This window comes from Taudactylus pleione, unplaced genomic scaffold (genome assembly GCF_031769625.1).
Source record: "Taudactylus pleione unplaced genomic scaffold, aTauple2 ptg000322l, whole genome shotgun sequence".
Lineage (NCBI taxonomy): Eukaryota > Metazoa > Chordata > Amphibia > Anura > Myobatrachidae > Taudactylus > Taudactylus pleione.
The window spans coordinates 4,021,898-4,048,591 of record NW_028284723.1 but is presented as its reverse complement, the minus strand read 5'-3'; the positions used below and the strand labels follow the sequence as shown (position 1 = coordinate 4,048,591).

Genomic DNA, 26,694 nt, shown 5'->3' with positions numbered 1-26,694 from the left:
TGATAATGATTCTAAATGAAGTTATTTTTATTTATTGGTTACACTCCATTGAACACCATACATGGAAACCAGTGATACACTGTCTTAAATGCAGTATGATGTAGACATAGGCTACTGCTATGTATGCCTATTAAATTGCACCTTAAAGTACAGTATTTCAGCTAAATTGCTCAATAGAAATTATTGTATTTCAGCTCTGTATTTCATAAGGAAATATATAAATATACTACAATATAATAACTATGTATGTGGAGTGTTAAGCATTGAGTAGTTTCACAACAAAACCCTTGTCCAGACAATACTCTACATGATGAGTCCATGTGGTGGGTGAATTGGGAAGCCAGTTATACATGGATCCGTTGGTCCAGCTGATGTTTCTGTATATCATCTAGTCATCCTGCAATAAAGAAAATTCTTATTCCAAAAGGTTTCCTCTATTTTTGAAGGTCATAAAACAGAATAGGCCCTTCTTGTATGAAAAAAACATTAATGTACCTCAATGATGTTGTGTATCCAGTCTAAGAAAGATACAATCTTTGTGTATACACCTGGGCGATTGGGCTCCGCACATCCCATTCCCCAACTCACCACTCCAACTAAACGCCAGGTGTAGTCAGTCTGACATACCAAGGGACCACCACTGTCACCTTGCAAGAACAAAGGCAAACAAGGTGAGGTTATCCTGCTAAGTCTTGTACTGTATGTCTTCACCTTAACTAAATGGATATATTGTGTTTTTTATATAAATTATTGGATAATTAGGTTTTGTGAGGTCAAACAATGTGGAGTCATTATAAGAGGGTGAAAGGAGTTCTCCTAGATATATATATATATATAAAATCAAATGTACTGACATACTGACTCATCAATGCCCAGACCATTCCCCTGGACGTATAAACAGGGAAATTGGGGAGAATATGCCTTCCATTATGTAGGTACCCACTAAGGGGGTGAAAAGGTTCTAAAATGTTTCCTCTCCCTGTGCAATGTCCTAAATGACTGTCTCATTGTGGCTGTAGCACAGTTCATATTCAAATACCAACTGCCAAACATCACTGGCAGTTTTTGTGGTTCCTCTATTTGAATAGTGAGGGAAGGGAATGTGTTATTACATACAGTAAGTGAAAGGAAAATGTGTTACGACAGCAGTGAGAGGGGAATGGAATGTGTTAATACACAATTGAGGGAGGGGAATGTGTTACTATAGAAGGGAGAGAAATGAATGTTTTACTACACATTTGAGGGAGGGGAATGTGTCACTACACAGGTGAGGGAGTGGAATGTGTTAGTACACAGGTGAGGGAGGGTAATATCTTACTATAACAGTGAGAGAGGGGATGCATTACTATAGAGGTGAAGGATTATTGTGTTATTGGAGTGGTGAGATGGAAATAGAAACAGTAAATATCTAAGGTCTACCTGGGTGAAACCATCAGCTAGTCTTATGCTATGTTTATTGTTAAGCACAAATAACACCTTCTGCAGGTAGACTGCACCCCCTTTACAGACGGAATCGGTATGATTCCTGGCAGCGGCAGCCCGACACTGGAACAGATCCCGGCAGCAGCAGCCCAACAGCGCTGGAGATCCTGGTCGTCATAAGGTAAGTAATGACTTACCTAACCTAACCCCCCTAACCCTCCTTAAGGGTGCCTATCCCTAATCTCCCCCCAAGTGCCTAACCCTAACCCCCCCCTTCCTCACCGCCTAAACCTAAGTCCCTTCGATCGTGATGCCGGGCGCCGGTCTCCCGGCATCGGTGAAATGAGCGGCGTCTACATCCAGACGCCGAGCATTTCACCCTCGCCGGGATATGACAGTCGGGAAGCCGGCTGTCGGTATAATGTCAGCCGGCTTCCAGCCTGCATCCCTTACAGACTGACCATGCCCATCCAGGGGCTAACCATGCCCTCTTCGACAATGTGCACTTATTGTGCCAGGAATTCAAAAAATAAATCTGGTAATCTAAAACCTTGTACTTTTACTATGTATTCCTAATACTTACTGTTGTCTGGCTGAGTATGGCCCCAACCTGAGATCCAGCATTCAGAGCCTGCAGGTAGGTCCTGGTCATATTGTGGTAAACACACTGGTCGTATGCTATCTGTGTGAGATTATATAAATTCCATTACTATCATTATCCACAAAAACAGCCATTTTCATAAGAGATTATATATAGCTAAATGCAAGTGAGTGAACGAGAGCAAAAGGATATGGATATACTCAAACCCTCATGAAAACATCATAGGTTTACTGGCTTGTCTGGAAGTCAAGTCCAGTACCACATCCAGCTAAAGTAGTAGTGAGCTGCTGGCATTCTGGGATTCTGTAATAAGATTCACCCTGTAAGGGTCATCTGCATGAAGGTGCTCCTGTCCAGGGGCAGAACTAGGTATTGAAAGGCCCCATAGCAAAAGTTTTTAAGGGCCCTATGTACCACCCAATGGTGAGAAAAATCTTTTGACAAGGATGGTGAACTCCCCTTTAGCTCTGGGCCCCATAGCAGCTGTATCCCTTTCACCTATGGTAGTTATGCCCATGCTCCTGTCCCTGCTGGTTTCTTTTACTTATTTGTATACCACAACCTGTTGTGTTGAAGAAACTTGAGAAATTGACTCATCTTTAAATGGAAGGATATAAAAAAAAAGTTCATGCCTACTATATTGCCTGGTAACTGGAGGGAGAAATATATATATACCAAATAGAGTGTATGTATGTAAGAAGTATATGTAAAAAAAAACATAGGCACTCTAATTCTCTGTATATTGGTCATCAAAGAAAGACATATATACATAACATCAATTTACAGGGAAAGAACAAGCATGAGTCCTCCATGAAGCAATCTGCTACTTAGAAAAGGTAAGATGCCAAGTGGCCAATGCAGAATTGAATGCACATTGCTCCCAAATTGCGTGAGTGAAAATAAATGTGTATATTCACCCATACAGTATGTACAGCCTGGTGCATCTCTGTGGTCAAACCACTGCTATCCATTTGCTGGGCTCATTATCAGTCCATACTTGTAGCAGCCCAATCTCTGGTGCAAAGATATCAGACTCTATGAACTTTGCCTATGTGAGAAATCCCTGTTACACACAGTTGTGCAGAACAAAACTGACTTGTGTTCAACCCTACTTTGGCTCCTAAGAATACACTGTATCCAATATGTAATAGGAAGCTAACCTGAATAATTTAAGGGCTTCTCCAGCTTCATCAGTGCAATGTCATAGTCATGATTCCTGTCATCATACTTCTGGTGATAAATGATTTTCTCCACTGCAGATGCTTTCAGTCTCGTTGGGGAGTGACTAACAATACCTGAAAGGATGGACCAGCTGGACAGTTGCGGAGACCTGTAACTTAAAAGAAATTAATCATCAAAATACAGGAATCATATAGTCAGGTCATTTTTAATTAACTGGTATAAACATTATTATTATTATAAACATTTTTTACAATCTAATTTATCTACTATGGGTGCAGGAACTCACAAAAGGGATCTATCATACATACTGCATGTAAATAGCATCATTTGTGTTGGGTATGGTATCCCGGCTGTTGGGAGGCATCCCATCTGCCAGGATGCTGACTACATCCCCATCATTTTTGGAATGAAACCCAAGGCCCCAGCAGTGTGATGCAGCTATGCTAACCACCGTGGCACATATACAGTATATGTACACACATATCAGAGATATTTTGAGAATAATAAAATTGTTCACTGCATAAAGTGGGATTTTTAATCATGTAACTGAGTTCTAAGAAAATATTTTTGCACAATTTTATTTTATGTTTTGCAGCACACAACTCGCTCTCTCCTTGTCTTTGTACAGAAAGAGTCACATCTGAAAAAGGGAAAATACTCTGATAGGGAGAAGAAGTGATTGACTCTGGACATGAGAAAAGTCAAAGTACCCAACCATATTAGACTTTGCATGTTACAAGAGAAAGTGAATAATAACAGTATACAGTGCTCACATTTTCTGGTGTTCCCATCATTGTTCTGCATTTCAAGTTGAGTTTGGCTAGCTGGTCTGATCAGTGTTCCCGGTATAGTCTTCGTCTGCTACACACCAATAATGTACTTAGTTTATTAAATAATTCCAGTCTGATGTTTGGTACAGTCAACGCTCCTTTCATTAATAAGTGAATCTTCTCGACCACAGCGATATGTTCATGAAAACATAAATAGGAATTATAACAACAACTGGTGTTTCTCCAACACCATCTGGAACTGGAGTAGAAAAAGATCAAGAGACAATTTGCCTGACATTATAAAAACTGTCTGTACAGATATTTCTGGATGTGAGTAGCAGTTAATTCCAAACTAAACCTGGGGCAAAAGAATATTTATCTTGTATTTAGAAATCATTATTACGCCCATTGAAAATTCTGAATAATTATTTATCTGATAATGGAGTAATTAATACCACTATGTGATATGATATGAAAGCAGAGGTGTGTGATCTGGTAAAGAACAATGCCTCATTTTCATCACTGCATTTTAGTTAATTTGATGGCAACAAAAGGGCAAGGATACAGGGTCTAGAAATCCTTAAGGGGTAGCCTTCAAATCTTTTTTTTTTGCTTTACAGTGTATACAATTAGAAAGGAATGGTAGTGCCTGGTATATCAGAGGATTAGTACTAAGAGTTGCTATAAAATGTAAAATATGAAATAAAAATAAATTAACGGATGACTGAAGTCTGTATACTATCCAGCTCACACTTGCCAGACAACTATTGTATACCAAGCAGTTACTTTTATACTAAAGCTGAATAAGTCACAAAAAGGCTTTTTATAATGTAAGTCAGTCAACTAATCAGCCTAGTCAGCTGTTACATCTTATCCTGCCTGTATTTCACCACTGTAATTGTCAGATGTATGTGCTTACAAGGAAACAAGAATATACTCTGTAACCTTAAAACCAGGCTCCAATCAAGTGTTTAGAATTTCTCCTGTCAGTTGTGACCTAGAAGCTAATAGCTTGTCTAATTTCAACTTTAGTTACTCAGAAAGTGGGTTAAACATTTTTGGTCATACATACATCCTCTCTGTGTTAAATGTACATTAAGATTCTGACAAAAAAGTATAGTATTATTAAATTTGTAATAGACATGGCAGGAGTGTGATGTAATATATGTCAATTACAAACTACCAGATCTATTATAGGCAATATCGCTGGAAAATTACAGAAAATTTGTGATTTTCAAACATAACTCACCACATATCACTATCCTAATTTTTCACATGTACTGTCACTACATGCACACACATGGACACACATGAAGAGCACATGATTGCTGCACAGGCTTTAAATGAAAAGGGCAATATGTTCTACAATGCTACATTTGTGTGTACAGTGTGTATCCAATGTAAACAATTATTTGTCATGTACCAAGTTTATTAGATGAATTGCAAAATTCGGTAACACAGTGCATTTCGATTTTCAATGCAGAAAGTGATCATAATTGTTTAAACTTGGCAATGAGTTTATGAAGACTTACTTGTGTACACAGTGTGCAGCTGTTATGATCCATTGATGTGCCACGATTGACCCACCACAGACATGCTTATTGTTCAGGTACAGGCTGACTTGCCATGGCCAACGACCCAAGGTCACATCACTTCCCCCAATGATTCTAGAAGATTTGGAGCGGGATCCACATTCTACAGAGATCAGATCAGCTTTGTAATTGGGCTTATGCGGGTTCATGAAAAAGCTGCACTTTTCCAGGGAGAAATATTAATATGTTATATGATACACAGTAGATTACCCAGCTCTCAGAAGACATAGGGCATGGTCCCATACCCATGCTCTTGCCACCTTTAAATTTACAAATATGAATAATATGCACAATATAAAGATACATCTGAAACTTCTTAGGGAAAATCATGCATATAAACTTAATCATTCCAGGAACTATTCCTAATCTAGAAGTGTATGATTTATAAATAGAGCTCATGTCAATATTTGTCCATAGACTCAAATGTACCCTAACTTTTTCTTATTTTTTCCGAGGGTTGACTCTAATGTAAGTAATGTGATAAACAGAAATATGCCCCCTGGGTAGAGACCTTGGTATCCCTTAAATACATGTGTTTTAGTAATGTGTTTGCTGAACCATGCTTTGTCCTGGCCTTCTGACTGGGTAGGGATATTTTCACTATTCAAACAAAAGGCTGAAACCAGGGTAACGGGACTACCTCTACTCAAACTAGGATGTTTTGAGTGCATGTATTCTGGGTGTAAATTAAATTTGTGCATTAAAAAATGTTGATGAAAAATAAGGGGAAATGAGTATAAAGACTGACCTGAGCACTTCAGTGCAACAATACGTCCAGAAAGACACCCTCGCCTGTGAGGTAAAATGTTAAAATATAAAATCCATTATTATTGAAATGAATAGAAAATAATGAAGGAATTGCAAGAGGAATTACAGACAACTATGTGAACAAGGACATGGAAGACCTATAAGGGAAAATTTATTAAAGTTGGTTCTAAGCTTTTGGGTGATTTACCATTGGTTTTGCAAACTGACTATTTACTAAAGTCAAAACCGATGACAAACTGAAAAAAACTTAACTTTAGAACTTGAGACTAACAATTAATAGTTTCACATAAACCAGATTATGATCTGTATATTTGCGAATGGTCGGTTTTAAAACAACCAAAAACCGTTAAACAATGGCAAAACCACCCGAACATTAGACCTGGCTATGGCAGGCATGTTTGGGAGATATACAATCGGGAAGCCGGCTGCCTTAATACTGCCAGCCGGCTTCCCGACTGTCATATCCCGGGAAGGGATGAAATGCCGGGCGTCTAGATGTATATGCCTGACATTTCCCCGACGCCGAGAGACAGGCGCCCGGCATCCCGATCGAAGGGATGCCGGGCGCCGGGAGCGGACAGCCGCTGAGGGGGAAGGTTAGGTTTAGGGCACCCGGGGGGGACTTACGGTTAGGCACCCCCACGGGGGGGTTAGGGTTAGGCTAGGGGGAGGGAGGGTTAGGGGTAGGCACCCCCGGGGGGGATTCAGGGTTAGGCACGCCCCCGGGGGACTTAGGTTTAGGCAGCGGGGAAGGGGGGGTTCGGGTTAGGCACTTAGAGGGGGTATTAGGGTTAGGCACTTGGGGGGGAGGTTAGTGTTAGGCACCCCTAAGGAGGGTTAGGGTTAGGGGTTAGGTTAGGTTAATTAGTACTTACCTATCCACAATCGGGATTTCCAGCGCTGTCGGGCTTCCGCTGCCGGGATCTCTGCTGATGTCGGCCATGCAGCCGGCGGTATTTCATACCGATTCCGATTGGGATAATCATTATGATCAGTGAAGGCTTCCTAAGATTAAAATGTAAAAAAAGGGTCCCCCCTAAATCAGTAACCAGCCCTGGACCTCTGAGCCTGGGCTGTCATCAGATAATAGGGGAAAAAATGGTGTGGGGTTCCCCCTATTCTCAAATAACCAGCACTGGGCTGTACTACAAAGTATTTTTTTGTGGTGTTTATAAGATGAAAAAAATATCAAGTTTGCTTTTGATTCCTTTTCTTGACATTTAAAAACACATTTTGACAATTTGGTTTAAAACATTTTTGACATGTTAGAATGAGTTAAAATACTAATGTTATTTTCTGATACAACAAAGAAAACCTGAAAAAAAGGTATACTTTTTGTGGATACCACATAGAAAATTCAGTGATATTGATGTTGGAATGTGAGAAGTGACAACATCAGAAAATGGCCTCAGCACAAGAGTGAGAAAACCCTCAGCAGTGAAGGTGCAGCCGATAATCATTCTACAGAGTAAGATAAATATTAAAACAAGAGGGCTGGGGGTAGCAGGTTTAATTAAACTATGATGAAGAATTAAAATGGTTGTAGATATTGTAGATAGCAAAGTCTTCCACCATAGGTGGGATAAGCTAATATTATAGGGGAATATAAGCATTCTAGTAATAGACAACATTTTATCCAAAATTAAAAATAGGTGCAGTAAGGCTCAAGTGGGGTGAGAGGATTTTCAGAATAAAAATGTTCAAAATAGATGGGCTGTGTGTATCTGCAATCACATTTTATGTTTATTTGTAATTGCAGCCTAGCCCTAAATCTAATTGCAGCCTAACCCTAATTGCAAATAAACAAGTAAATGGTGTTCTACAATTGTGCCCAGGCTGCTCTAGTTAGACTCTTCTAAAAGAGGAGGTATCCTTTTTCACCTCTCAGAAACTTAGAAGCCAAATAAAAATTGTAATAGAAGTGTCACACCTGAGTGGCCCCTAATCTAAAATTGGGAATATACAAAGAAAAGTTTTATTTCTTATTTTTTAAATCCAAATATGTATCCCCTCTTCTTAATAGTCCTCCACAGATGGTGTGAATTTTGTATTAAAATACACAAGATGCAAGGAAAAAAAATGAGAAAATCTAGTGCAGACAATTCCACAATAATGTGCAAAAATAATAATAATCAACCAAAAAATAAGGTATTTTACCACTCTTGTGACATATGCAATAGAAAGAACAAAAGAGTTCTTAATTAGAAATTAAGAAAATATCACTTAAAGTCGTAGATTTCCAACATTATAAAGAAAGTTTAATACATTTCAAAACACATATATATAATTTCGGCTCAGATATCCACAGAGATACATAAAACACCAACATAGGATGAAGTTGGACTTGTACCAGAATCAGGTCACAACAGAGCCTGTAGTAAGCTGAAGAATAGTTGTAATACCCGGGATAGAACCCAGCCTCCTTCCAGGGATGTATTCCACACTGATTCGGGCAAGGTACCAAAAGTTCCCCCTCTCCAGCCCTGGAGGTAAAATCCCTTATTTTATGGTTAATTATTATTATTCCATCCGTGAAAGACTATTAAGAAGAGGGGGTACGTATTTGGTTATTAAAGATAAGTAATAAAACTTTTCTTTGTACAGTATATTCCCAATTTTAGATTAGGGGGCGCTCAGGTGTGACACTTCTATTACATTTTTTGATTAACCCTAATTGCAGCATAACCCTAGCTCTATTTGCAGCCTAACCCTAATTGCAGTCTAGCCCTAACAGTAAGTGCAGCCTAACCCTAATTACAGCCTAACCCTAATTGCAGCCTAACCTTAATTGCAGCCTATCCCTAATCCTAATTGCAGCCTAACCCTAATTGCAGCCGAACTCTAACCCTAATTACAGATTAATCCTAATTGCAGCTTGATGCTAACCTTAATTTCATAATGTCATAACTTTGTCAGTGTCGACATTGTGAATGTCAGCATATTAAATGTCGACATTATGAATATGTCTACATTCTAAACCAACATGTCGACATTCTGACTAATGTACATCCTCTCCTAACTAGTACTGATGCTCTATTCTAGTCAAACTGATGCAGGAAGATTGTGCTGTCAAATAAATCTCTATATACTGTACATTTTTAAAAAAAGTTCATACATTCTACTTTTTTAATAATATTGTTTTAAAATGTTTATAGCGAGGCTAATAAATGTTCAGTGAATATGCCTTGTAATTTTAATAACTATGTTTAATATCAATGCTTAAATCTTCAAATTGAATATGCACCGCTACTGTAATACGTTTTTATTCTGCCATTCTTCATTCATTGCTGTTTCTGTAGCTAGTTTACCACTAAATAAGATCCCTCCCAGTGTCCACTGTGGTGTTGCATGATGTTCTGCTAATGTGCAGAGGGACAACTCTCTATTAAACTCATTAGTCCCGCTAAGGCAAAGGACTGCTCCCATTAGGAGAGCTGTCATTTGTGATTTTAGTCAGATTTCTAGGTACATACTGGTGTACTTGAGGAAGGGGGGGCCCAAATTGGTATCTTGCTTAGGGCTCTAAATCCGCCTGTGCTCAGTGTATACAGGCTTCTATGGGATCGGGAGGCCAGACCTGCAAATATTAAACAGCCCATAAAATGCAACTTCCTAATCCTGACCTTTGCAGGAGCATCATAAGCCGTTTATCGGCTAACGCTCCTGCAACGACACTGCATACACAACTATACAATTGTAGGCCTGATCACTCTATATCGGGTGATCAGACCAACAATTATACAGGTGTGTGCCCAGTTTATGTTTTACAGTGTTGTGGATCTAGTATTACTTGATCAGCAACATCATTTACATATGTTGCATTATATCTACCAGTGTAAATGTGTATTATTATTATTTATTTATATTATTAAGTTACATTTACTTTAGTTTTTGCAAGTGTATCTAAACATGATTAACTGACTACATACCTGGTTTTCCAAATATGTTCAGGTGCAGTTGTTTGGCCAAGTGGGATTTGAACAAACCCTTGACTGTGATTTAACTTGATATTTGTCAAATTTACAGCCTTGTGGTGCATCAACCTTTAAGAAATAAACAAAATGAAAAAGACAGGTGAGTTAGATTATACTTTGGCACTAGTTTATACTCAATACTATAAGACATTTTATGCCATTTTCGTACACAACAGGTACATTCAGGTGCATTTAAATTAAACACATTTTAATATTATATTTCCATTAAAGATTTAGCTCTACATAATGTGTTACAGAACAAGAGATCAGGATTTAGTTAATGAGGTAGGAAATACAATAATTATTAATTAAGTTTATAATAGAAATATCCTTTTTTCATAGTATTCACTGGATAATAATAAAACTTTTGTTTTAAAAGTTCAATCTTATTTAATAGCACATTTTGTACCATCAGCCATGGAGCAGAATCTGATGTTCCCTTTGTCAGGGTGCTTTTAGTAGCTGCCACTACAATTAGTTTTTGATACATGCCAGGAGAGTATGATCTCTAATGCTGCGTATCCACTACCCGATTACATAGAGTGATTGCAGGATTACCACATTGTAATCGTGCATTCGTTCAGTAATCGTGTAAACATCGGGGACACATCGGGGACGTAAATGTCAGAAATGACCAGCGATGCGCGCTCCCGCTGGTCGTTTCTGACATCATAGAAACAGAATTTGACGGCAGATAAGAACCACTTGGCCCATCTAGTCAGCCCCATTATTCTGCACCATTATTAAAGATATTGTTACCTTAACCCTTATTGATCCTTACTTCTTCTGAAGGATATCCTTATGTCTATCCCATGCATGTTTAAATTGCTCTACTGTCTTAGCCTCTACCACCTCTGATGGGAGGCTACTCCACTTGTCCACTACCCTTTCTGTGACCACTTGTCCACTACCCTTTCTGTGACCACTTGTCCACTACCCTTTCTGTGAAATAATTTTTCCTCAAATTTCCCCTGAACCTACCTCCCTCCAGTTTCAGAACATGTCCTCTTGTTCTAATACTTCTCTTTCTTTGAAGAATGTCTCCTTCCTTTACCTTGTTAAAACTTAAAACCCTTTATATATTTGAATGTTTCTATCATGTCCCCCCTTTCCCTTCTCTGCACCAAACTATACATATTAAGATCTTTTAGTCTTTCTTGGTTCTTTTTGCGGTGTCGAACTTGCACCATTTTAGTTGCCCTTCTTTGTACTGTAAATATATATATATATATATATATATATATAAAATGACCTTCACAATGTGTGCAAGAGCACAGTAAGTATATCCAAATCTACTGGGATTCACCAATCCCAAGATAACAATGAGAACAGTACTGATTAGAAGACGAGGACACACAAGGCAAAGGCGCTACTATATGGTGTGACACAAAATTCTATGAATCAATAAACAAAGATAAAAAAAGGTATATAAAATATATAATATATCCTTCTTAAGTAATGGTGATATTCTTCTTTTCATTTCCTCCCCGATTTAACCGTAATAGTATCTAGGTGCATAAAGAAAAGGTACAAAAAAAATATACACACAATGGGTGGTATTGTTTGATATAATCAGTACTTAGGGCCATATTCAATTAGAGGCAAAGTTTTCGCCTGTCCGACCTTTCGCTTCATTCGCCTGTTTCAGAGGCAAATTTATTCTGTGCTCGTCCCCGCTTTTCGCCTAATTCAATTGCAAAACAGGCGAAAACGGAAATAGGCGAATGCGGAACAGGCAAAAAGTACTGAAAGAATTGGGGAAATCAGTCTGTACCACAGAAAAAGATATATTAACATAGGGAATCAATATATGATGTACTAATAGCCCTAATAAGACTATTTTGCGTACTTAAGTTGTGTAAATTGCTTGCTATTAGCATCTTTGTAAAAGTGGTGAAGAATAGCATAAAGCTGTATTTGTTGGTGAAAATAAGTAGTGCTGTCAAATGTGGGGTACTTGAAAATGGGTGCTAGCATATTTTTAGGTCTCTAAAGTGAACTTTTAAAAAACTTGAAAAATCCATCTGCTGCATACACCTGCAATCCCAAAAACACCTGGCCCATACTTGGGGACCCCCAAGAAGTCTATTTCGCTACTTTATATGTTTATCCCCTGCCCCCCACTTTTTAAATATTCACCCCAAAAATGACATGTCCTTTTTGGGGTGTTCTTAGGTTTTTGTTTCTGTTTTTTTTTGCAGATTTGTCCTTTGGGGGGCTGTCCCAAGGGGTCTGAGTTGTTTCCCCATGTTTGCACCCCAAAATAAAGATTTTACATTTCTTTTCACCAGCTATTGATTGGAGAATCTTTTTTGGAGAATAGCTTCCACTTAGGCGAAATTGTCCTGGAATTGAATTTGGCTAATTTTTTTTAGGCAAAATTTTTGCAAAAAAGCAGGCGAATATGGCTTTTGATTAGAATTGAAGAAACTAAGGCCCTGATTCAGAGCCGGACGCTCTGACAGAGCGCTCGCTCTGCATCAGGGCCGGCCTTCTTGTTTTTTAGAGCGGCCTCCGGGCCGCTCGCATTGCTGTGGGTGACCACCCACAGCTATAGCGAGCGGCCAGGAAGATGGTCACGATGGTCAAGACCATCGCGACCATCGGGTTTGCGATGAGACACTTGTGGTAGGGTCTCATTGCCGCAAGCCCCAGAAAGATTTCGGCTCTCACAGAGCCGAAATCTCTCCCACTGACATCACTCGTGATGTCAGTGGGGCCGCCCCCAAACGGAGGCATTCACATGGGAACGCCTCCATTTGGGCAGCCACTCCCCCAGCCCGCCCACCAAAGGGGGCGTGCTGTCACTCAACATCGACAGCACGCCCCCTTTGGTACGAGATCCGGGGCGACGGTTTGCCCATCGCTATCCGGGTCTCGTGCATGCGCACGACGGAGCCGGCTCCGTCATGTGCATGTGCATGACGGAGCCGGCTCCGTCGTGCGCATGCGCACTGGGCCACCATCGACCCGCTTGCACACAGTGGCCCTGATTCAGAGCCGGACGCTCTGACCAGAGCGCTCGCTCTGAATCAGGGCCCACCTCCATTAATATGGAGCGTCCTCCTGGACGCTCGTATAGCTGTGGGTCACCACCCACTGCATAAACTGCGAGCAGAAGCCTGCGGTTGAGTTTTTCAACCGCAAGGCCAGGAGTGATTTTGGCTCTATCAGAGCCAAAATCACTCCCACTGACATCACTAATGATGTCAGTGGGGCCGGCTTCAGACGGTAGGCGTTCCCTTGACTGTGCTGTTGCATTCAGAACATAGATCAGCGGCAGCTCAGCCAACATCCGGGAATAGGGGACACTGGACACCTGCTCTCCGCAATGTTCATAAAGATCATGGATTGATCTGGATTTAAATAGGCAAAAAAGTTAATTCTGTGCAATGACGCTTTGCAGCAGTCTCAGGACCTGACTAATCCTGGAACGGGGTGGATCATCATGTACCCTGCCCAGAGCTGGTTCCTGGCTGAGCAGGGTACTGGTACACCTGCTTGGAGTTTGCACATGGGCCAGGAAGTCTCAATTTTATCTCTCTCAGATCTTGGCGAATTTCCCTTAGAACGGTGGTTTGCTCCCGCTTGCTGGTCTGGATGGAGTCGCTCATTGACTTAATGGCTGCAGGTATGTCTTTCCACTGCCACTCTAAGCCCATCATACTTCGACAAGGGTGGCAGAGGTGGTTGGGGGTGACATGAATGATGGAGGTTGTGTCACTCCCCCATCCGACTGCAGCCTTTGAGGGTGTTTGTCTCCTAAAAAATAAAAGGTTTACAATTTTGAAGTTAGATATAGATAGATACTGTAGATGCATATGAGGGGCTCGGGCTGCAGTACATAAGGGGTGCTTCTGTGTTGTCAATAAATGGGATGAAGCTGCAGTACATAAAAAGGGGCTGCTGTGTTATCCATAAAGGGGCTGGGGCTGCAGTACATAAAGGGGTGCTGCTGTGTTGACCTGTCCACCAATGGTCTGGGGCTGCAGTACATAGTGTGCTGTGTTGTCCAGGGGTGCTCTTCCCCAGAACATAAAGTGATGATGCTGTGTTGTCCATAAAGGGGATGGGGCTGCAGTACAAAGTGGGGGAGATGTATGAACCCCAGAAATGGTATCAGCGCACGTTATGTGCGCTGATACCGCTTCTCTCCGATGTATGACCGGGGGTCTGGGTGGTAAATGACAGGGGCACTATGCGCCCCTGTCATTATCGGCACTGCTATCTACAAGAGAGCAGCGCCGAGCAGCAGGGCCATGTACGAACGGTCATACCGCATGACCGTTCAGCCTGCTGTAGCTCTCGTTATCGACAGCTACAGCCTGGCGCTAGCCTATCCCCACAGCAGGGACAGCTCTGTCCCTGCTGCGGCGACTGCCGGCTCCAGGCTGCACGCGGGGATCTCGCAATACTTGCAAGATCCCACGCATGCTCAGTGGAGCTGGCCGGGACAGAGACACAGCGCATCAGCAGTAGGCTGATGCGCTGTTGTCTCTAGCGGTGAGCGCTGGAGGGGGGAGTTAACGCAGCCCCTCTCCGGCTGATGAGATGTTCTTACATCTCATCGGTAGTGCTTCCTGCTTCGCCTCGGTAAAGAGGCGAATCGGGAAGCGTTATAGTGGCATGTTAAGTGCCGCTATCATACATCTACCCCAGTGTGCTGTGTTGTCCAGGGGTGCTCTTCCCCAGTACATAAAGTGGCGCTGCTATGTTGTCCATAAAGGGGCTGCTGTTTTGTCCTGTCAATCAAGGGGCTGTGGCTGCAGTACCATCAAGGGGCTGGGGCAACATTACACAAAGGGCTGCTGCTGTGTTGTCCATAAAGGGACTGGGGCTGCAGTAAATAAAGGGGGCTGCAGTACATAAAGGGGTGCTGATGTGTTATCCTGCCCATCAAGGGGCTGGAGCTGCAGTACCAACAAAAGGCTAGGGCTGCTGTACATAGAGATGCTGCTGTGTTGAACATAAATGGGCTGGGTCTGCATTACATAAAGGGGTTTGTAGTACATAAAGGTACTGTTGTGTTGTCTATTAAGGGGCTGCAGTACACAATGGGGGCTGCAGTGTTGTCCTGTCCATCAAGGGGCTGAGGCTGCAGTATCATCAAGGGGTTGGGGCTGCAGTACATAAAGAGGTGCTGCTGCAGTACCATCAAGGGGCTAGGGCTGCAGTACATAAAGGGGGTCTGCTGTGTTGCCCATAAAGGGGCTGGGGCTGCAGTACATAAAAGGGGGCTGCAGTACATAAAGGGGTGCTGCTGTGATGTCCTGTCCATCAAGGGGCTTAGGCTGCATTACATACAGGGGTGCTGTGTCATCCAGGGGTGCTCTTCCCCAGTTTAAAAAGCAATAAAAGTAAAAAAATATATAATTCCACAAAAAAAAAATATATTTTTGTGTGTATGTTAGCTACGCTGTTATTGTTCGGTGACACTGCTGGCCACACCACAGTTTATCATCCAAGTATTGTAACACTATAAGTCATAGCGCAGTGTGTTAATCTTATTCATAAAAAAATCTTGTGACACTAAGTGGCAGCACAGTGTGTTATTTTTTTCTTATTATTCATAAAATATTTCGACACTGTAAGTGGTAGTGTAGTGTGTTATTCTTTTCTTATTCATAAAAAATACTGTGACATATTAGGTCATTGATACTGCAGTGTAATATTTAAAATTCGTACAAATTGACATGTGTGCTGTACCCCACTTCATTCGTGTTTGTTGATATGGAGAATGATCAGTTGAGCAGTTGAGAGGAGAGCATAAACCACATACTAGTGCTGGAGCTGCTGCCAGTGCCACCAGTGAAGACGATACTAGTCTGTCTACATCATCTATTAAAGCTGATGCCCGAGGGCCTCTAAATTCAAAGAACTAATCTTTTACAGTGGCAAAGAAAAAAACATCAAAGGAAAAGATTGTTGCAGAAAGACATAAAATTGGCAATATGTCTTTCACCACATGAAGTGGCAAGGAAAGGCTAAGGCCTTGGCCTTTATTTATGACTGGTGGTCCTGCCTCTTATGGTGATGTAAGCACTTCTCCCTGTAGACATTTAAAAAAAATGAAAATAGTTTAGGCACAGGAACCAACTTTGCACTCAGAAATGTCACAAATCCCTGATGAGAGTTAAAGTGTGTTGGTGGGTGCCATGTGTGAGACTGACTTTTCCAATATTGTACTTGAAGAGGAGCCTCCTTCCACTACTTGTGCATCCTCTGCAAATGTGGGGATGAGCAGCATAAGTAAACATGCTGACATAGAAATTGAGGATGCGTCTATGGAAGTGCACCAGGATGATGAGGATATTTATGTAGCTGAGGCTAATAAGGATGTTGATAATGAGGATGTTGTTGATGAGGATGTAGTTCAGGACCCAATGGAAACATTTGTTGCCCATGATAAGGAAAAGCCTGTTGTCATACCTGGACATAAAACAAAAAATCCACTTCTTATGTGTGGAATCATTTCTACCCAGATCCAGACAACAATTGTCAAGTCATCTATACCAATTGTCATGCCAGAGTAAGTAGAGGTATGGAACCTAACCATCTAGGAACCTCCTCCCTGTTATGTCATCTACAGTGCATTCATCAAAAGTGTTTGCAAAATTCAGAAACTTTGTCTAAAAAATAAACAACAAGCAGATCAGCATCAGCTACCTCCCTTCTCTCTGCTAGATCCAAGCACCTGGCATCTTCACCACCAACACCTTCATCAACATTATCCATAATCATGATCGGAAGTAGTCCTGCATCCTATTTGATAATGCTAACTCAGTCCTCTCCTATGCTGGATTCCATAAAAGAATCCTTGAGTGCTATGCCTGCTGCTGCTGGGAGTGCATCTTCATCCCAGAAGGTGACCAGGAAGACTACTAGTAGTATTTCTAAAAAACAATTGACTGTTAAACAATCCTTTGCAAGTGGGAGCAAATATGACAGCAGTCACACAGTTGCACAGTGGATATCTGATGCCATAACATCTAAGAGCTGTATTCAATTAGAGTGGATCCACAATACTTTTCCACCTCCCAGACTTTTTACCTACATCGCGTCTTTTGTAGGTGGCAAAGTATTGCATCCGTGGCTGATTTACCCCGTATTCAATATGGAAGTACGCAAAAACGGGACCCGGCGAAACTTGAACAGGCTGAAAGTACTTTCAGATTTAGGGAAATCAGCCTGACACCCCCCAAAAGATGCTCTGACATGGGGGTTAGCTATGGTGCCCCCCAATTTGGCTTACTGAAGGTATTTGGTGTTTTTAAACGGCCTCAGTAGCTGCTAAATAGTGTTTTGCTATACGTGGTGCAGAATAGTATTCAGGAGTATTTTTTCCAGAAAAGAAGTTATCCTAGCAATTTGGGGTACTTGAAAATGGGGGCCAGCATATTTAAAAGTTGCTAAAGTTAAGTTGAAAAAAATCGTAAAAAATCCACCTGCCGCAAGCACTTGCAATAAAAAAACACTTGGGGCATACTTGGGGACCCCCCCAGAGTCATGATAATCACGACCATCGCCAGGCCGCTCGTACTAGCTGTGGGTGGTCACCAACAGCTTTGCGAGCAGCCTGGTGGCCAAAACAAACAATAAAAAAAACGCCCTGATTCAGAGCGAGTGCTCGCAAACAGCGAGCACTTCTGAATCAGGCCCATAGATCCAAAACCAAAACATGGGGGGTTAACTCCAAGATGTTGTGGCATTAACTCCAAGATCTCAGGGAGGGGCCTTCCTAGCCCATTTGCATGCTCGATTCGGGAATTTTAATGTTGTTGAGTGGGCTGCGAAGGTCAGTCCATCTAAATAAAATATATGACAAGTTAAAATTGTAATATTTTTTTTATAAATTTTATAAGCACATTATTAGAATTAAAACACCTCTATTGGCTCCTAGAAAATAAACACACATATTAGACAGTACACAGGCCAGATAAACACTATCACCTCAAACACTATGGTTTAAAACAGTGTTTCTCAAACTCGTTTCTCAGGACCCCACACAGTTAACCTTTTCCTAGTCACCCAGCAGGTGCACAGGTGTAGTCATTACTCACTAACACATTTTCAAAGATCCAGAGATGGAGCTAATTATTTCACTTGCGATTCTGTGAGGAGACATGGAAAGCATGCACTGTTTGGGGCCCTGAGGAGCGATTTATCGAACCTGTGTTAGTATTGTTGTTTTGAGTAACAATAACTTTATTCTTAAGCTTGGATCTTCTTACTGTTTCCTTAGATTTCTTGGTGTATGATAAGTGGAGTTCACAGAATTAACTTTTTTGCCAATTTCTATCCAGATCCTTCCATGATCCAAATCCAAACTTTGGTCCCACTATGAAGTCTGGCTATTGCCTCTTGGATAAGGACACAATTTTCCCTCTTACTAAGCCCTGATTTTCATGTCTTGCCATCTGTTGAGTCTGTTGGGTCTCCTTCAGTTGGGACAGACACATTTGGTGGTGATTTTGTTTAAAGAGGAGCTGGAGGAACATTTGTTGAGGTCATAGCAACAGGATCACCATCTGCAAGAATATCAAAAGGCAGATCTTCATCTGACTTCCATTCCAAATCCTTCCAGAAATTCTTGCAAATCAGATAGACTGTCTTCATCCATGTTTGCCAAAGTTCTAAATCCATCGGTGGATTTTTCTATGCACATGCGAACGCGGGGAGGAGCAATTGCATACATATGCAACCAATATGCAATCAACAAACATCTAAAGAGATCTTCGAAATGCCACCCATGTGTATGACTGCCAACACATCTGGTAAGACACCTGTAGAGTGTTCGTGTAATTTCATATAGATGATATTGCAACTTGTTTAAAACATATCCAGTGATAATTTCTAAGCAGCCATTTTATGTAGACAGCCAATCAGACACCACCAGAGTCTTTATAAAGTATGCATGCTGTAATAATTGCCATCATGAGAGCTGCATCCTTCAGCCAGCGGGAGCTTCGGATTCTGACGGAGGTAATGGACTGCTGGTTGGGGGTTGTGGAACCACCAATAAGCAACCACACCAAGCTGAGGGCGTTCAGACCTAAGGCGCTGCTCTCCAGATCTCCTGGCCCGCTTGTGGGCCATCAACTCATGCAGTGAGCATGCATATCTAGGTATATGTATGACAGTGTAAAATGTGTATGCATTTCTGCATATGTATGCCCGCACCTCATGGACTGTTGTATGCTACCATTTGTGTATATGTTCTGCAAGACTTCTGTATCACTTTAATGCTTCTAATTTTTTGTATTGGTTGCCATTTGTATGTTTGGGAAGTGGTGTACTGTGTATGTCAAGTGCATTTTGTGTCATAACACATGAATATCATCTATATTTGGCTGTGTGAAATGTTAGTGCTTAATGGTGTGTGTGTGTATGGAGAGAGAGATGGATGGATGTTTGGTTAAATACACCTTGTTTTGCCTTTTTTATTATGTACAATGGGATTTATGTGAAAATGCAAAAAATAATTTTTTTAATATATATATTTTTTTTACTAGGACAACAATGAGCTGCTATAAGAATGAGGCAAAGACCAGCAGGCCACATCTCCCCCTCCCCTGAATCCTCTTCCTCCCTGTCCAACCTACCTCCCCTGTCCCAACTTTCTCCCCTGAACAACCTTACTAGCCTGTCCAACCTTCCTCTTCTGTCCCAATTTCCTCCCCTGAACAACCTTCCTCCCCTGTCCCAATTTCCTCCCCTGTCCAACCTTCCTCCCCTGTCCCAACTCCTACCCCAGGCCACTCCTCATCTGACTCGAACATGGTGGCAGTTTCAAGCCCAGGGATGGACAGTCTGGTAATCTGGGAAGAACAACAGGTGTTGCCAGTAGCAACCACTTCGGTTCTAATTGTAATTTTTCAAGTACAATTTAGTGAATAAAAGCAAACATCTGATTGGTTGTTTGTCAGCAACACTGCCTTTTATATACATATTCTCCTGGAAATTTTTTTATGCTGGGTACACACTGAATGATGGATTGGTCAGGAGACTGATCCACCATCAGAACAACCGATTGGTAAGCTATACACACTTAACAATCGGAGGCTCGATTTGTCTGGGCTGACATCACAACTGGACATGCAATTAAATTTGCCCACCTAGTTGAGATGTCAGTGTCGCCGACCACCCATACATACATGCAGATGCACACCTAGCTGAGATGTCAGTGTCAGCGCTCCCTGCAGCTAGTGTACAGGTGGTTGCTAGTTTCCTGTGCACACATGCAGATGCATGCCTTGTTGAGATGTAAGTGTCATCAGTCCCTGCAGTTGGCGGGTAGCTCATACACACATGCAGATCATACTTGCCTACTTTTAATTTTTTCTCCAGGGAGAAGCCCAGAGAGGAGGAGCAGGTGGGTGGCAATGGGGGGGGGGGGGCGAGACCAGATATTTTGTGCCATTAAGGCCCACCCCCGGCATCGTTTTGATTCCTGGCAGCGCCTGGCCGACAAAAGCTGGGTTCCCAGCAGCGGAAGCCCGACAGCCCTGGAAATCCCGATCGTCGCTAAGGTAAGTATAAACTAACCTAACCCTCCTTAGGGGTGCCTAATCCTAACCTCCTCCCAAGTGCCTAACCCTAATCCCCCCTCTAAGTCCCTAACCCTAACCCCTGCCTTCCCCGCTGCCTAAACCTATGTACATCGGGGGGTGCCTAACCCCGACCCTCCCTCCCCCTAGCCTAACCCTAACCCTCCTGGGGGGGTGCCTAACCCTAAGTCCCCCCCCGGGTGCGCTAAACCTAACCCTCCTACCCCCCCCCGCAGCTGTCCGCTCGTGGCGCCCGGCATCCCTTCGATCGGGATGCCAGGCGCCTGTCTCCCGGCATCAGGGAAATGACAGGCGTCTAGATATAGACGCCCAGCATTTCACCCTCACCGGGATATGACAGTCGGGAAGCCAGCTGTCGGTATTAAGGCAGACGATTTCCCGATTGTATACTTCACCCCCACATAGTAAGTTGCAGTAAATAGCGCATATTTAAATAGAGAGTGGTGCCAAATTATGTTATTCTTGTAGAATCGCATCATTAAGCCCCGCCCCATACTCGGGGACTGCCAATCTCTGTGAAAATTCTCCACATTCTGCCCACTTCACTTAGAAGTGCCTACTCCAATGAAGGTTCGGGGGTAGTAATCCCTGCAGCCAGTGTACTGAGGATGGCAGGTTGCCTGTACACACATGTAGATGCTTTCAGATATATCGGCACCAGCTGTGCTGCAGGGCTAGCCTGCAGCACATCAGGTGTACACACCCACCGATGGACTAGGAATATATTGTTTGACGATTAAGCAAACTATATATCGACAAGTTTGTACCCAATATTATTATAGTATACTGTAAGATACATCTGACAAAAGCAATAGCCAATGCACCCAGACATGTAACACCGCACCTACCAGTGACAGCTGCAGAGTCCAGTGTATGGGCCAAAAACCCTGCTTATCGATTCCAGGCCATATATAATCTGTGCACACAGCTTCCACCCTGAATATTGTGGGCACTATGCAGAAGCAAGGAGGGTAAGAGCAGTGCATGCGTTAGAAGGCTCAACAACATGGAGATGTGAAAATATTAAGAGCTGTAGTAAATGTCAGGTTTGCATGAAAATCGTTTCTTAAATCTGTATTTTTGCTACAGCACTTATAGTTTCCCACCCCAGGCATAGCACATTTACATAATAAAAAGGAAAATCTCCACACAGAATACAGCTGTCAAAACTAGTATAATAAGATTTATTATATAACATCAATAAGAATGGAGCAAGAAAAAACTCACCAGCATATGACTGAGTAATTACTACAGCAATCAATTATCGTAATTACACAAGAATCCACAGTGCAAATCATATTTCAGAAATGGATATAAAATGTAATTTGCTCTATCTATGCATGTACTACATTAAAAAACGTCACAAAAATTCCAAGTCAAACTCACATCAGCTACAGTATATTCCGCTTTAGTAGGGCTGCTCAGGGTAACTATCAAACCTCTAGGATTAAAGACCCAGACAGATCTTGGTTCCAGGGAGTGGATGTCTGAATAATATTCTTAGTGGTATATACTGTACAACAGTCTTGGCCATCACTACTACTGTACCTTAAGAGGATTTAAATTACTCTGATCAGACTTTAAAACATTTGTGTATATGGCTACTTGGAAGGAATCAAAGGACTGGTTCTATAAAACTATTTTTGGGGCTTGATCCAATTAGTAGCGAGTTCCTTGCAGTGCGAGTAAGTGTGGCTGTATGCCTCACTTACGGTACCGCCAGACTTGCACATTTTTGTTTGCTAGACCATAGGGCTGCGAGTATAAATGTGCGAGTCTGGAGTGAGTTTGGGTCATGAAGGGCAACTCACCCTCTTCGCTCCTAATTGGATCGAGCCCTTTAACTTTTCTCACACACTGTTTTTTTTTTATTTTAACACTGAAAAATCAGTAAGCCACAAAATAGTGTGCCACAAAAGTGGCATGACCAGCTTTAAAAAGGGTATGACTAGTACTTAGCAAGTTTGCCCTCTGACCACCTTCTCCACCCTCTATTATATACCACATGCACTAGTGTTTAGTTATGCCCAGCTGTCTAGATCCAACGTGCAGTGGAGGACGACATCTGTAGGGGTTGTCATAAAGGTGGCGTGGCTCTCAGGTAATAAGGCCCACTTGGGATTTCTCCAGTATCCCAGGGGACCAGTCCAACTATCAGTGATGTTGTTGTTTTTTTTTATATATATATCTCGCAATTTTAATTTACATTTTTTTAAACTATACACTTTAGCAAACAAGACCTTGTTGTGTCCCTTTATTGTTCATTTACAGAACTGCAATGTTTTAGAAATAAAATAATACAAATAATAATAAAAAGGGCCAAGGAGTGCACTATATAGATGATGTTTTTGTTGCAAAATCAAAGAATAAATACAGTCCTATTTTATTTGATAATGATTCTAAATGAAGTTATTTTTATTTATTGGTTACACTCCATTGAACACCATACATGGAAACCAGTGATACACTGTCTTAAATGCAGTATGAGGTAGACATAGGCTACTGCTATGTATGCCTATTAAATTGCACCTTAAAGTACAGTATTTCAGCTAAATTGCTCAATAGAAATTATTGTATTTCAGCTCTGTATTTCATAAGGAAATATATAAATATACTACAATATAATAACTATGTATGTGGAGTGTTAAGCATAGAGTAGTTTCACAACAATCCCCTTGTCCAGACAATACTCCACATGATGAGTCCATGTGGTGGGTGAATTGGGAAGCCAGTTATACATGGATCCGTTGGTCCAGCTGATGTTTCTGTATATCATCTAGTCATCCTGCAATAAAGAAAATTCTTATTCCAAAAGGTTTCCTCTATTTTTGAAGGTCATAAAACAGAATAGGCCCTTCTTGTATGAAAAAAACATTAATGTACCTCAATGATGTTGTGTATCCAGTCTAAGAAAGATACAATCTTTGTGTATACACCTGGGCGATTGGGCTCCGCACATCCCATTCCCCAACTCACCACTCCAACTAAACGCCAGGTGTAGTCAGTCTGACATACCAAGGGACCACCACTGTCACCCTGCAAGAACAAAGGCAAACAAGGTGAGGTTATCCTGCTAAGTCTTGTACTGTATGTCTTCACCTTAACTAAATGGATATATTGTGTTTTTTATATAAATTATTGGATAATTAGGTTTTGTGAGGTCAAACAATGTGGAGTCATTATAAGAGGGTGAAAGGAGTTCTCCTAGATATCATTCTCTGTTCTCTATTACTTATCACATTTCCAGTCATGAGGTCCTGTGTGGAGTATGTTGGTGATTAATCACTTATCAGTCTGTGCAAATGTCTGAAATAATAATTACCACATCTGTCACATGTAGAAGATATAGTTATAATACACAATAATTATTATGTGTATAAACTCCTGAATTTATTATCTGGGTTAGAAACTCAGGATCACGGCAATTAGAATACCAACGCCGGCATCTCAACAGTGTTATGATGCTAAGACCTGCATGTAAGTATTCTAACCAGTGGCGTAACTAGGGTATTTGGAGCCCATGGCAAATTTGAAAAAGGAGCCCCCCCCAATGTGTGCGTGCCACAAAATGGGCGTGGTCACAAGGGGTGTGGCCACTGAAAAATGGGGCGTGTCAGCATGACACACCCCTTTCTTGTCACTGGGAACATTTCTTTCCATTTGCACCTTAATGCAGTGCCCCTTATACAGTCCCCCTTATACAGGCCCCCAGTAGTACCCCTTATAGAGTACCCCCAGTATACAATGCCCCCAGTAGCGGTCCCTCCTATGCAGGCCCCCAGTAATGGTCCCCCTTATGCAGAACCCAATTAGTTCCCCTTATACAGGCCCCCAGTAATGATCCACCATATGCAGTGCCCCTTACACAGTTCCCCCTGTAGTAGTCCCCCTTATGCAGCCCACCACTAGTTCCCCTTATACAGTGCCCCCAGTAGTGATCCCCATTATACAGTGCCCTTTATACAGTGCCCCAGTAGTTATCCCCGTTATGCAGTGCCCCCTGTAGTGGTCTCCCCTGTGCAGTGCCCCCAGTAGTAAACCCCTTATAGAGTGCCCCAGTAGGAGTCCCCCTTGATGCAGTTCCCCCTGTAGTAGTCCCCAGTAGTATCCCCCCAGTAGTAGTCCTCAGTAGTGCCCCCCCCAATGCAGTGCCCCTAGGGAGGTTTAAGTTTATATTATTCTATTATTTATTCCCATACCTGGCAAGCATCAACTTTTCCATCAAGGTATCCAGCACAGAGCATTCTGGGAGTGATGTCACCATTATAGATACAGGAACTGTTGCACTTCTTAGTGCTAATTAGGGGAACCATGGCTTCCTTCAGACTGCGAGGCATGTGTGCTAAGCAATGGAAAAAATATGCATCATCTGGAAGTTTGTTCAGCATCAATAAAAATAGATATACCATTTATATTTTCTGTGGTTTCTTGATTGGGGCCGATTCAAAATTGGGAGCAAAAGAAAATGAGTAACTTTGCACCTTGGTAAAACCATGTTGCGTTGCAGGTAGGGCAGATCTAATATGTGCAGAGAGTTAGATCTGGGAGGGGCGAGTCAAAACTAAAATTTAAATAGAAGTGTGGGCTACATGAAAAGCAGCCGGTATTTACCCAGCATGCAAAAACAAATGTATTTGCACCTCTAGCATTGCAACATGGTATGTTTAGGTACAAAGTTATACCCCTTTTCCACCAAAATTCCGGGTCTGACCTGGAGGTGGAACAGGGTTCCTATCCGGATCAGACCGCAGTCGGGTCTGCATAGACCCGGCTTTTCTGGCGTGAAAGTGGACGCTTGGAGATGACATCATCTCCAAGCACCACTGAAGCCGGACCAATCGGCCGGCATGCGGCGCACTGCAGGTCATCAAGATCCGGAGTGCGCCATACACACATCAGGGTTTCACGGGCTACGCCCATGTTAAACCCTGCTATTTACCTTGGTTGGATTGCCGGCGATCCAACCCTCACCCCTTTTACACTAAGGAGCTGCTCCGGTGTAAAACGGGTATTACTCTGTTTTGCTTTTCTCCAAACTCTGAAGCAGCCCACTTATTTGCATACTTTTAATATACATCCATGTGTTCTAATGGTTCTAATAGGCAATGCACAGAGAAAAAAAACACATCAATGTTGCTTATTATTTAAGTAGTCTTGGTAACCAAAAAGTTACAGCGACTCCTTGCTGTGTCTTACAGTTGGCTTCTGTATATTTTATTTGATTGACAGAGCACACAATAGTCAAGAACTTGTGTACAGATACTGCACATATTTTGGGCATACTTGCCTACCCTCCTGGAATGGCCCAAAGGCTCCCAAAAACTGTATGGAGGTCCCAGCCACCCGGAAGTCTCAAAGCAAGTATGATTTAGGGTCTTATAAATAACTGTCATATTCAGAAAAAGTCATTTCAGAAGTAGGTAAAACTGTCGTAGACCAACATCAATTATTAGCTAGTTAAAGACGGCTGAAACATTGCAGGCTATCTCATATTTTATAAAGTTATGCTCTTCTATCCCTGCAGTTAGCAATGTATGACCCCATCTGAGGGATCCTTATCTCAACTCATTAAATGCATGGGGATGTCACAGAACATATTTGAAATCTTTCAGCTACTGTTCCACATTGAGCAATTCAATTATCGCTGATCTGTGAACCGGCAGGTAGGGCAATTATGCATGCTGATCAAATTTATAGGAGTATATACTTATAAGTGGCTTTAACACACAAGTTTCCTTGACATGTAACCCCGAACAGTGTTCTTTGAAGGTGAAATACATTTGTAAAAACTCATAAACAGAGGGGTCCCAGGAGAAG

At 41.9% G+C, this 26,694-nt stretch overlaps 2 protein-coding genes across 4 annotated transcripts in view; both read right to left on the bottom strand.

The window, feature by feature from the left end:
- Positions 1-319: 319 nt before the first annotated feature.
- Positions 320-21,804, bottom strand: LOC148509509 (transmembrane protease serine 5-like). Its single transcript, XM_088443009.1, has 8 exons — positions 21,726-21,804; positions 10,265-10,378; positions 6,316-6,359; positions 5,508-5,670; positions 3,184-3,359; positions 2,006-2,104; positions 496-647; positions 320-397 (listed from the first exon to the last, which is right to left on the bottom strand). The coding sequence occupies exons 2-8, from the start codon at positions 10,372-10,374 to the stop codon at positions 389-391; spliced, it is 753 nt and encodes a 250-aa protein (XP_088299135.1). The 5' UTR covers positions 10,375-10,378; positions 21,726-21,804; the 3' UTR covers positions 320-388.
- A 301-nt stretch (positions 21,805-22,105) lies between these two features.
- The window catches only part of TMPRSS5 (transmembrane serine protease 5), a 54,180-nt gene continuing 49,591 nt past the window's right edge, over positions 22,106-26,694 (bottom strand). For 2 of the 3 annotated variants that reach the window (XM_088443015.1, XM_088443016.1), the window contains 3 exons: positions 25,077-25,219; positions 23,761-23,913; positions 22,106-23,662 (listed from right to left, as the gene is read on the bottom strand). In XM_088443015.1, the coding sequence (XP_088299141.1) occupies positions 23,654-23,662; positions 23,761-23,913; positions 25,077-25,219 (305 nt within the window). In that variant the 3' untranslated portion in view covers positions 22,106-23,653. The remainder of the gene's footprint in view (positions 23,663-23,760; positions 23,914-25,076; positions 25,220-26,694) is intronic. The other variant, XM_088443017.1, reaches the window with a different exon arrangement.